The sequence below is a fragment of the Manis javanica genome, chromosome 3, assembly GCF_040802235.1.
Source record: "Manis javanica isolate MJ-LG chromosome 3, MJ_LKY, whole genome shotgun sequence".
Classification (NCBI taxonomy): domain Eukaryota; kingdom Metazoa; phylum Chordata; class Mammalia; order Pholidota; family Manidae; genus Manis; species Manis javanica.
Genome location: NC_133158.1, coordinates 119,973,271 through 119,985,739, shown reverse-complemented (window position 1 = coordinate 119,985,739; position 12,469 = coordinate 119,973,271). Strand labels below are relative to the sequence as shown.

General features: G+C 47.6%; 1 protein-coding gene and 1 long non-coding RNA gene across 6 annotated transcripts in view; one reads left to right on the top strand and one right to left on the bottom strand.

The window, feature by feature from the left end:
- The window catches only part of ST6GAL1 (ST6 beta-galactoside alpha-2,6-sialyltransferase 1), a 31,876-nt gene extending 21,085 nt beyond the window's left edge, over positions 1 to 10,791 (top strand). For all 3 annotated transcript variants that reach the window (XM_037024115.2, XM_073231956.1, XM_073231955.1), the window contains 3 exons: positions 3,967 to 4,065; positions 5,283 to 5,457; positions 7,873 to 10,791. In XM_037024115.2, coding sequence (XP_036880010.2) covers positions 3,967 to 4,065; positions 5,283 to 5,457; positions 7,873 to 8,114 — 516 coding nt within the window. In that variant the 3' untranslated portion in view covers positions 8,115 to 10,791. The remainder of the gene's footprint in view (positions 1 to 3,966; positions 4,066 to 5,282; positions 5,458 to 7,872) is intronic.
- The window catches only part of LOC140848442 (uncharacterized), a 111,839-nt gene that overhangs the window by 61,492 nt on the left and 37,878 nt on the right, over positions 1 to 12,469 (bottom strand). The gene's annotated exons all lie outside the window — the stretch shown is intronic.

The window sequence follows — 12,469 nt, the reverse complement described above, 5'->3', positions numbered from 1 at the left end:
CCAGCTGGCACTCAGAATTCTGTAGGCAAGAGCCCTCTCTTCTCCTCCTCTGTTTATTTCCTCCCTACCTTCCCTTCCTTTTGTTCTCTATTATTGGTGAGAACTCATGGACTTCTGTGTTTCCAGTGATTTAGAATTCATTACTGTTCTGAATTACTCTGGGGTTCAGATTGTCCCAGATTTGGCCACTGGGAGTTCATTCAAGCTGGCTTTTGTTTCCCTGTGATATGTGTGCTCTCATCATTTTTTCTTTCTTAACACTTCTATACTTTCTGGCATAACAAGATGTTCCAGTTCATTTTGTACCGATCTGTTGGGTTTTTAATATTTCATCTTTATTAGTTTTATCCTGAATGTACACACAGTTCTGGATCAGAGGCAGATTTCCTATTTAAGTCCTTACAGTAAATAGTAAATGCATTAATTCCTCTTTGCCCAAGTCCTTCCTCCTAGAGCAATGCAGTGAGAGCTACGTCGGTATTTTCTGACTTCCTGCAGTGGGCATTTCTTACTTTATGACTGGAGAGGTTACTTGGAACAGGTTTGTGAAGCGACAGAATCCCTCCCGCTGGTGGAGGCTTTTCCTGGCAGGTGTTCCTTGGGGCTCTGTTGCTTTGGCAATGCCTCACTCTCCTTGCCTTGAGGCCCCGGATCACTGAACTCAGGTCAGACTTGCACAGGCATAAGTACAGGAGCATTTGAGAAGATCTGTGTTTTCTCCCAAGTCCCATCTGCTGCGTTTGGGAAAAAATGACAAACTGAGATGTCTTCCAGGCATTGATGGTCACCCAGGCAGGGCCCTATCTGGTGGGGGCAATATCCTATAAATAAGGCACCTGAGGCTTGAGAGGGACAGTGACCTACCTAAGATAAGACTACAGAGAAGGTTAGATACAGCATTCTTCCAATTCCCCAAGAAGTTCTGAGGCTTTTTTTTTAATTGAGGAAATGTTTGAATCTCACACAAAAGGCCACCAGAATTAATATGGCAAGTTCAGAGCAGTGTCCATTTAAGGCTGAGGGGTACTTGCTGGCCTCACCCATTTCCCTCCACCAGATCCCAGTCCCCACCACTTTGTTCGTCCTCTGGATAAATCTAGCTTTTATCTTCACCTCCCCTCAGTTTCATGGATTACTCCTTCACTTGCCTCAGTAGCTCAGTGAATGCTCATTTCCTGTTGGGTATGGTGAGACCAAGGCTGGTCCCATCCTGAGAGCGTGCTGGTTCATTTCAGTGTCTTGCCCTTTATGCATGCACCCCAGTAGGACCAGAAAACACTGGTAGGAGCTGACCTCTGGACTCTCTCCTGGCTCTACCTCAAACTCACAGTGAAGCCTCAGACAAGTCTCTCTTCTCTCTGGACCTCAGTTTACCCAACTGAAAAATTAGGGAATTGGATCCAGTCCTTCAAGGATCTTCCAGCTGTGACATACTACAAACCAGAGAAGAAGCAAAATTCTCTTGACACTTCCACACCCTCATTAAATGCTTTCTTCTCTTCCCAAGAGCCGTGGGCGTCCCATCCTGCCCTTTTGGTAGGAGGCAAGGCAGCCTGCAGATTACAAGTGTGGACTCTGCAGCCACACAAAAGCGCTCCAATTTAGACTGGCCAGTACTAATTATATCATTTGGGCATACTACTTAGCATTTCTGAGTCTATTTCCTTATGTATAAGATGGGCATATGAATAATTGCCTCCTACGGCTGTTGAGAAGATGAACTAAGATAACATATGAAAGTAGCTGGCTTGGAAAGTGTCCTTAAGCAGCATCTTTCTTATTATTGTTCTCCTTTACCAAAAAAGAGAAGAATTTGTGCATCTCTCTTGGGATTTCTGAGGATGGGAAGCCACTGATTCTGGGAAAGTCTCAGGGTGCCAGCAGTTGGTACCATTGGCCTCCTGCTTTGTATACTAAGAAAACTGCTGGAGAGGTGCTATGGCATCAGGAGACATTTTTTTAAATGCCAGTTATCTCTAATCCTCCTGAGTATGTATGAATCACTTGCATCAGTGCTCTGCATAGAAAGAAGTGTAGCTCAAGAAAGACTTTTGCTTTCATGTACCAGCTGTTTTGAGGGGATGGAGTAGGTGGAGACAATAGGGAGTGAAGTTGTAGAATTCTGTCTTGGAAGATATTTATAGAATAGTGGGAGGGAAGCCTACTGTCCCCTGGGCCTCTCTGTCACTAGCTTAATCATGTCTGTCTCTGCAAAGCTCCTTCTCCCAGGATGCCTGCACTGCTTTTGGACTATAGCCCTGAGGGCCTGTGCTCTGAGTCACGCTGTCCCATGGGAAGAGGAGCTCTCTTAAAGTTGGAAGATGAGGCTTCCACTCCTCGTTTCTGTGCTTCTCAGCTGAGGGACTGGAGGCAATTGTCTCATCCTTGACTTCAAATCCCCACCCTGCCCCTCCAGGTATACACCAGCTGCTCTTCTTTCCATGTTCTCATTTCAGGAAACAGTCTGAGGTCCAGGAGTCACCTTTGGTTTCTTTTCCTTCTCTTTCAATATCCAATTAGTCTGGAAGACTACAACTGGCAATGTAACTCCTTTTCCTCATTCCCCCCTCATTTCTTACTTCTCTAAAAACAAGCCTGTTTATATCCTTCTCACTTAGAAACCTTCACTGGCTTTTTAATCTGCTGAAGAAATCCTAAATTCCCTGGTATGGCCCCTGTCTACATTTCTCTGATCCTGTCCAGCTCTCCCTGTGTATCCTAGTCATGCTGGATGACCTGCAATTCCCCAAACAAGCCACTGTCCTAAATGAAATAGGGTTGGCTACAAGTGACAGGAACATTCTGTGCCACCCCTCAACACTAGCTTAACAAGATAAAAATGTATTTCTCTCTCATGTAAAAGAAGTCCAGAGGTAGACATTCCAGAGCTGGTATGGTATTCCAGAGTGTCAGGAACCTAGGCTTTTACTGCCTTGTGCATCTGCAATTCTACCATATGACTTTTACTTCATGGCCCAATGACTGCCTGGGCTCCAGCCATCACATCAGCTTTCTGCCAGCGGAAAGGCAGAAGGAACAGAGAAGCGCATGACCCTGCCTCTAAGGACATTTCCTGGAAGTCACATTTGCTTACACACCATTGGCCAGAATTTTGTCACATGGCCATACTTAGCTCTAAGAGAGACTGGGGAATTTTTATTTCAGGGGGTCTTTATTTTAGGTAGCCATGTATTGAGGTAAACATCAGAGCTCTTTATTACCAAGGAAGAAAGAGAATGGATACTGGGTGACAACTAGCAGTCTCTGCCACATACTCTCACACCTAGGGCTTTGCACACGTGTTTGTCCTGTCCGGGATATCCTCCTTTTCCCCCCATACTCCTTGGCTTGGCCTGTTCTGATTTGTCCCTTAACACTTATTCACCTTACGGCCATCCTCACCCTGCCACCCAGTGACTACTAGGGGCTCCTTAGGACCCAGTGCAGCTGCACAGTCCCTGGCCAAAGTGGGCCCACCACCAATCTGTCTTGTCTTAAAGATATACTAAGAAAATGGGATTTTATTCTGTAGGCTTCCAGGGCCTTCCTGTGTGAGGAAGGCATAGGGATGAAGTAGCTAAATGGTCTCAGAGACTCGTGGCAAATTGCTGTTCTCTGGGTTGTAGTGAGCTGTCTGCCTCAGGTCTCTGCCTCCAGGACGGTGCGTGATGGGCTGCAGAAGGTCGTTGCTGGATTCTTGCTTTTGTTTTCAGGCAGTTCTCATTTGATTTCTGTCATCTGTTCCTCTCAGTTTCCTCCTGGGCAACATCATCTCCCACCTGCTTTTTCAGGCGTATGTCTGACAGCTGATCTCAGATATCACTGAAATTAAGTGCTGTACCCAAATTTAGAAGCCTCATGGGGCTCTGGGGCCTCAGGCGGTATTTATGATGTGTCAGTTATTACTACAAGCCGAGTATTTGCAGGTGAATGTCCACAGATCAGCTTGTCTGTTTCTTCCTACAGTTGGTCACCACAGAAGTACGCTTCCTCAAAGACAGTTTGTACAATGAAGGAATCCTAATTGTGTGGGACCCGTCTGTTTACCATTCAGACATCCCAAAGGTAAGTGGATGGCCATGGGAAATAGGGATTGGTTTTCCTATTTGCCTGTAGATTTTTCTGAGTTCCTGGGTTTTTCAAGTCATGGCTGACCTGGGCCATCACCAGAGACTGGCTGTTTCAGTTTTAGGACATCCCACTTCATCTGCTCTAGCAGTTCAGAAGTGTTCCTGTCTTAACGCCAGTGGTCTCCAGGCGCTGCCCCGCATGGCCAATAATTTGTCTCCTAACTATGGTATGTACAGGAGCAATAGTGGCTGAATTTCTTATCATCCGGGGTGGATTGTTCATTTAATAAAATTTATCTGTATTTAATACATTGTATTCCTGATGAGTATCAGCAAGAATAGATGCTGGTTTTATCACTCTTACAAATAATATTACCACATTTGTCCCACACTTGCAATTTCTGGAATTCTTCTCATTCACCCTTATAGCAACATAAGGAAGTAGGTAGGCACATTGTTGTTCCCATTTACAGAAGAGGAAACTGGAATGTGGAGGAGGGGGTCACCTGTCCTAGGACTTACTAAGCAGAGGGCCATAGGCCATATATACAACATCTACTCTGACATGGAAGGAGGCAGGTGTCTCAGGCCTGGACTCTCAGCATCTCCAGAATGGCCCCTGCATGTCTCGTGCATGTCAGATGGCTTCTCCCTCATATGGGCTGCAGTGGCCACAGAGAATGGCCATAGGTGGAGGAACAGAGAGCTCTGTTCTTGAGATGTGTAAGTCTTAAATTGGACGTACCAATAGCTGACAGGCTATGGTAATCCCTAGCACCCTATTTCAGTTTCCAGTTTTGCACTGGTCTTTCTTCAAACTGAAATTTGCCCAGGGCAGAGCAAGGACTCTGAGCCAGATGTGGCCAGCTATGCTCCAATTTTTGCCCCTTAATAAAGGAAAAGTGGTGTTAGATGATGGCAGGGGCCTCTTTGAGCTCTGGTATTATTTCCAGATAATATGGTCCTAAAGCCTGAGGTTGTCTCAGGATCACCAAGCTAAAAATTCCCTGTGAACACAGGCTGCATGCTGAGTACCCTCTGCTATGCTCTCCAGTGAGTGTGCTCCAAGGAAGGGGGTGCTATTCCTTAGGATCCTGCCCTGGTCCTTCACCACCTCCCCCAACAAGGCCTCAGGTCAGGGTGATGCCTGGTAGTACTGGTGGCACTGGCACATTTCTCCCCTTGAGAAGATATTTCCTCCGTCTTTTGCAGTGGTACCAGAATCCTGACTACAGTTTTTTTGCCAACTACAAGAGCTATCGTAAGCTGCATCCTGGTCAGCCCTTTTATATTCTCAAGCCCCAGATGCCTTGGGAGCTGTGGGATATCATTCAGAAAATCTCCCCAGAGAAGATTCAGCCAAACCCACCATCCTCTGGGATGCTTGGTGAGTCTGTGTCTGGGGAAAGACCTCTCATGTTTGTTTCTAGAAGAGATTAGCTTTTTACTGGGGTCTCATTCATTCATTCCTTCATTCATTTATTCATTCATTCATTTGCTCGTTCACCGAACAATTGCTAGGTTTTTGCTGTTTGTACACTGTGTCAAGTTTTGGCAATACAAAAATCAACAAGATAGAGTCCTCCTTTGGGGTGTCCAGTGGGGGAGTTCATTCTGGTGTCTGAAGCAACATTTAGTTTGTGCCAGGAGGGCATGCCACCCCAGTGCCACAAGACAGAAGACCCCTTTCCAGGACAGTCTGAGGGATTTGTAGAGGAGTAGCATTGGACCAGGCCTGGGAGAGGGGCTGATCTGGTAAACAAGAAGGGAGGCAAGAAGACAGGAGGAGCAGGGCTGGGACTCAGAAAGGCAAGTGGGGTGCTCAGGAGTATAATTTAAGGGGGTACCAAAAAATTCAGTAATGAGATAAATAGTATCTTATTACAATATCTTTTTTAAGAAATCACAGCTAATGCAAAATTTTATGATGAATAAAATATCAAAATTTTAAATAAAGACAGGATCAGTAATGTCAGTGCTGAGCCGTATTGGAATCTGAGGGAAAAGAAAGAATAATACTTTATTCAAAATTTCAAAAATTTGTTCAACCTCATGAGCACCCTCCTTATGGCCCAGAGAGAAGCGGTGAGGCTTTGCTGGGCTCAGGGGTCATGAACAGAGCTGTGGGAGCTCCTGTGAGGTGGGCCAGGGTCAGGGTTTACAGGTCCTGAATGCTGCCCATAAACCTTCTTATTGGACTTCCTCCACACCTTTTGCCCTTTATGGTCTATCTGCCCTTCCCTCTCTGTTACTTTGAGTTTGGCTGGACCATCAGAAATATTTCTACAGGGCTGCAGGCTCTGTAAATGAAAAGGAAAGGAAGCTGTCCCCTCTGGGCCCCACAGAGGACCACTTTCCCACCGATGGCCCCGCCACTCCCCAATTTGTGACTGCAAACGCCCTCAGAATGGGACCTGTGTTGGGTCTGGCACAGAATACCCCTGTGGTAAATGTTCCTGAAGTAAATAATGGTCAATATCAAAGGCACCCCTTATCGGAAGAGACAAAGGCTCTTTCAGTATCACATCCCCTTCATACCTTTTTCTTCAGCTTTTGGATGTGTGCATTTGGGGCTCTTTCTGGGACCCTTTTGAGCAGGAGTAGTTTGGGAAGCATCCTGGGGAACACGTCCCCAGTGCCCTTACTATCCTGCCTTTGCCCACACTGTTCTGTCTACCAGCAGCCCTCCTCTCCCGCCCGTCCCTCGTGGCCATAGCCCCTGCTGGGCCCCACACCAGGGCTCCTGGGGGGTTCCTCGAGCCCTCTCCCTTAGGAAGGGCTCCTCCCACAGTTCCTGCAAGCACTTCTGTTGTGCCTTCACCAGTTAGCTGCGAAGGTGTCTTTTCTCCCCCACTGGACCAGAGGTAGCCAAAGGCAGAGGTAGGGTGTTTCCCATATCTAATTTTTCTGGAATAAGTTGCTGCTAGCAGTTAGAGTTTTGCTGTTAGTGAGAATTGTTCCATCATAAAGATTCCCTATATTTTTGGTTGATAAAAGGGGTCTTAGAGCCATGATTTAATTGTGTGCTAACAGTAGCCTCTGTGGTAGGAGGAGTGGGTAGATCACCCTTGGGGCAGATGGAGAACCTGCGGCCCAGAGAGGGATGTGCCCTGCACAAATGACAGCCAGGTGGCTACAAGCAGAGTCCTCTGCCTCTTGTTGGGTTTGCATCTCCAGGCACAGTGTCCCCTGCTGCCTCCCTGAGGGCACCCACCTGGCGGCCGCACCCCCTCGGCTCCTCTCTCCTGCCTGAATGAGCAGAGCCCATCATACGCACCATGGCGAACTCCTGTTCCAACTGCCCGCCTCCCAGCTGAGGGAAGGAGAGTCTTTCCTCCCCATATTGTTTCTTCCAAGTACTTTAAGAAACACCTTCTCCCAAATAGCACCATGTAAGAGGCTCCTCCAAGATATGAAAGTGCTAGAAAGTACTATCTGCATGTGATGGGCTGCCTCCCCAGTCACCTTGTCCTCCCTCTTCCTAGAGCTTATTTGCAGTGATACATTCATTGACAGATGGAGGCTTTCAATCTGCTGGTGTTTAGGGAGAGCCTGCCATGCTCCAGACCCTGGCCTAGGCACTGGGGACACAAAGGTGCACAGGGCATAAAAGCCCTGCAGCCCGAGGAATGGCCTGCTGGCTTGGCTTATAGGAACTCAGAATGGGAGGTACAGTCATAAATAGAAACTCCAGGTAGATGCCTCCCTAAGTTTGAGGTCACAAGCTGCTGAATGCAATGGGCAGAGCTCTGCATGCTGGCGTGGGTTGTCAGGCAGGACTTACCTCTGCTCTCCTCTTTAGGCATCATCGTCATGATGACGCTGTGTGACCAGGTGGATATTTACGAGTTCCTCCCTTCCAAGCGCAAGACTGACGTGTGCTACTACTACCAGAAGTTCTTTGACAGTGCCTGCACGATGGGCGCCTACCACCCGCTCCTCTTTGAGAAGAATCTGGTGAAGCACCTCAACCAGGGTACAGATGAGGAAATCTACCTGCTAGGAAAAGCCACGCTATCTGGATTCCGGAAGCTTCGCTGCTGAGCAGGGGCTCCAGCCAGGTCCCCTCACCCTTCTTCACTGAGCATATTACAGCCTGTCTCTTGGCCACAGGCCTGAGAAGACCATGTTCCTAAACTGTCAGAGCCTGTGCTCTAGGCCTGTCATCAAGAGCCAGAGGGCTTCAGGAACCTGAGGGCAAAAACCAGGTGCAGCCTGCCCTGTGGCCACAGAGGTGTGAGAGCCCAAAGCCCCCCACCACTTAACATTCTTTGTAGACAAAGTTCTTCCTTCCTTCCACACAGGTAAATGCAAAATCCATCTTGCCACCAGGGCTACCAAAGCTGGGCTGTTTTCCCCACCTGAATGATGTGATTCTTGGAAACCAGCACTCTGTGTTGCTTGAAATCTCTGCCTAGGCATTGATTTCGTGTCTCAAAGTTCTCCCAAATTATGATTATGCTCAGAATAGGGCGACTCTGGAGGGCAAAGTTGCTCCCGAGGCCCATGTGCCTGGGAGAGGCAGTGTTCCTATCACTCCGGCTGGTTTGGCTGGTCCTTAGCCTGGGTGCTTATGGACAACGTCTCTTGATGAACTCATAAACCCTCTCCAGATGGAGATGAGAGGCACAGAAAGGCACAGGGCCCCGAAGTTGCTCCCAGTTCAGTGGGAGAGATGGCCAGGTAGGATTCAGTGAGCTCAGTGCACTTGTAGAGAGGTGAGCTTCCAGTGCTGCCTGCACACGCAGTAGGGCCACCCACTGGCCGTGTTTGTGGGTCACCCAGGGCTTCACAGAGCTGGGGCCATGGAGTGGATTTTAGAGGAAGAGGAGAAACATGTCAGGCAGATTTTGTCTGAGTCATTTGTGTTTTCCCTTTTGCTTTTATTGCCCATATTTATTCTCTAAGGTCTGCCTGAGGCTCAAATTATTTTTTGAGGAAAACCTCTACCCATGTCTGAGGCAGCAAGTGCAGCCCCATTGCAGACACCAGGCCAGCCACATTCCAAAACACTGATTTCTCTAAGCTCAGCCTGGTCTGACCCTATGCTACCAGCTGGATTTACACCCTGTATCCACCTCTTCCTTGTGAATGCCCATCCCAAACTTCTTCTAACTGCCATCTTGTTTTCTCCCTTTAAAGTAGTCTTCTCCCTCCCAAATTACTTTTAATCATTCTCTACTGTAAACATTTCCTGACTTGATTCTTTGACCTTCATAGGCCTTCTGTGAAAGTTCTTTCAGGGAGTGGGGTGTGGTTGCCTAGAACTTAAGTCACTTTCAGAGGTCAGAACCTTAGGGATCATAACTGACTCTCACAGGTGTATCCAATTGCCACGCCCTCCACCCGGTCCAGCAAGATAGCAATGTCAGAGTCTCCAGGAAGAGGCCCTCCCACTGGGGTCTGCAAACGTGCTTCCCAGATAGTTTTGCTAATCCCCTCCCCCTGCTAGAGAACCACACCCAACTGGTCCAGCTCCTGATGTCGAGAAGGTAAAGAAATTGCTTAGGATTGCAAAGTCATGCTGTAGAGCTCGGTTTTCTAGACTCAGGCTCCTGGATGCCTGAAGCTGGCCTCATGCGCTCAAGAGCCTCTGGTGTGGAGCTCCCGACCAGCCCCCTGGGAGCTGGAGTGCTCATTTACTGTCAAACCATTGGCTTATATAGGCAATGCTGGAGTGAGAAGCCCTGGGTTTTTTAATTGATGCTTCCCTGTTTACTAGCTATGCCACTGTGGCACTTTCTCCTCTCTGAGCCTCTATTTCCACGACTGCAAATGGGGGTGATGAGCCTACCTCATAGGGCTATCGTAAGGCATTCATGAAACACCTGTCCCGGCTCTGTCTGGCACAAAGCAAGGGCTCAATACACAGTGATTTCCTTCCTTCCTTAATCAAGGACCTGCTCTGTGCTCACAGCTGGGCAGGAAGGACCCTGCTTTGCTGGAGGCTAGAGAGTGGATCCTGTCCTCAGGGAATTAGCTGTTCTATTGGGAGACAACAGCTATCCTGCTTGCAACACCCAGGAGACCATGCGAGGCAATGGAAGGTACAGACTGTGTTCCTCCACCTCCTCCCTTTCTGCAGCCCAGGCCTGATTCTGCTCGGGAATGGGCAGGGCACTTGGGCCGCTTACTGCTGTGTGGAATGAATCTTTTCACCTCTCTGGACCTGTGAATTCTTGGCTTGCTTTATGCTCTGATTTGACACTCTCACTGCAATCTTCGAATCATGAACACTGAGTGCAGAGGAAGGTGGCATTCCGTCAGCGGGAGATAGATGTGGGTGCAGACTGAGATGACACACTGGGTAGATGCTAGATTTTAATTGTTATTATTAATATAAGGGATCAAATTAATTTAAGTGTGATTCTGAGTTCTACAGAACTTTTAATGCTGTGCTCTCTCCATACGGAAACTCAAGTAAAATGCACATAAAGTAGGGATATTATTAGTCTGGTGAGATGTTTGTTGTCTGTGACAAATAATTTAAAAATTATGACTGCTTCAGGAAAGCTCCTGTCTTTAAGGGTTCTATCTTCCTCACCAGCCATCTATTCCTCCTATATTGTGAGGTCCTCTAATCCTTCCACCAATCAAATCAGCTGTTGATATTCGTTTGGAGTTGAGATACCAATCTCAGAAACTTCTGAAACACACCTAAGCTAATTCCAAATTACCCAAAGATTATGTAAAATTTTAAAATAAATGCGTTTTTTAAAAAGCTTGTCCTTCTCTTCTTACTTACTAAGGGTTCAACTGCTGGTTGGCCACTCATGTCTCCAAAAAGGACACAACTAGAATCCTGAATCCCCAAATCCTCCTGCATTAGCTCCTCTGGCCTTAGCTTCCATCTTCAATTCTCCAGAGAAAGGAGTGCTCGTGTGTGTGGCAGGAGAGCATCTTTGAGATATGGACAGATGTACTGATTTTTCTTTTGCTCTTGCTTAGATTCAGGGGACTAAGCTGTCATTCGGCATCGTCAGGTGTTCGTCCTGCACCACAGGGATGGGATGCAGCAAGGCAGAAAGCAGAATGAAAGGAACTTCCTTATCTTGATTTCCAAAGCTTGTGCCCCTTAAAGGAAGGATAACCCTAGGGAATAGCCAAAATGATTGGATAAAAATCCTGAGGAGCAGCAGAAATAAGGAGAGAAAGGATAACTCCCTTTCCCACCGAATTGACAGCCTCCCATTTTTGGTTACACATGTCCCCCTAAAATTTTTATGTTGAAGTCCTAACCCCTAGTATCTCAGAATGTGACCCTACTTGGAAATAGGATCATTGCAGAGGTAGTTAAAATTAGGCCATTTTACTGCAGTGGGGTGAGCCTCTAATCCACTATGACTGGTGGCCTTATACAACGGAGAAATTTGGAGACAAACATGCACCCAGGGAGAATGCCATGTAAAGAAAAAGGCAGAGATCAGGATGACGCTGCCACAAGGCAGAGATTGCCAGCAAACCACCTGAAGCTGTGGGGAAGAGGCATAAAAGGTTCTCCCTTACCACCTTTAGAAGCAAATAACTCTGATGAGACCTTGATCCTAGACTTTTATTTTCTTCACAACTGAAGCCATCCAGTCTGTGGTACTTCATTAGGGCAACCCTGGCATCCAAATATTCTCTCACCCTCCCCTAAAACTCCCCACCTACAACAGAGTCCTGGAGCTGGAAGAGCAGTGCAAAGGATGTGGCTGAGGGCCTGGAGAGAGCATCCCAGGCCCTGTTCCCCAGCCAGAGCTCTGGGAAAGACCTGCAAGGCCTTGGGGGTGAGGTTTCATGGGGACTTGCATCCAGGCAGATGGAGCCTTAGGCAGCCTTGGAGAAATCCTTGCAGAAGCAGCAGCTGAGTGAATGCTTCTTCCTGACAAGATCACAAATGAAGGACACCTGAGTAGCCAAGTGGCCAGATGACACTGAGACTACGCTCTACCCCTGCACCCAGTGCCTTAGCATTCTAAGTTCCCTGGAATGGATGTAACACCATGTCAGCTGAGATTGGGTTTCTACCTGGATCCCAGTAGAATGGCAGCTCTAAAAAGAAGTGACAGAAAAACAGATGCTTGGGACTACCTCTCAGTTACTTTGGGAACTGAGATTTGTGCTTGCTAAATTTGCAGTGGCCCTAAATCTCTATCACATCTTTTCAGCTGGTGAGCAGGGAGGGCTGGGCCTTTCTGCCCCAGTCTAGAGGGCAACTTCTGCAACCTCCTTAGGCTGCACTTCCCCTGGTTCCTACTCGTATTTGCAGCTTTTTTAGCAGCAGGTGTAAGGTGTAAGTGCATGTTGTGGGTGAGGGAGGATGAAATGGGACCCTGGCTTCTCTTGACCTCACCAGCCTCTTGGGAGAACCAAAGGGAAAGGCAAAGAGAGAGACCTATCAACAACCACCACGTCCA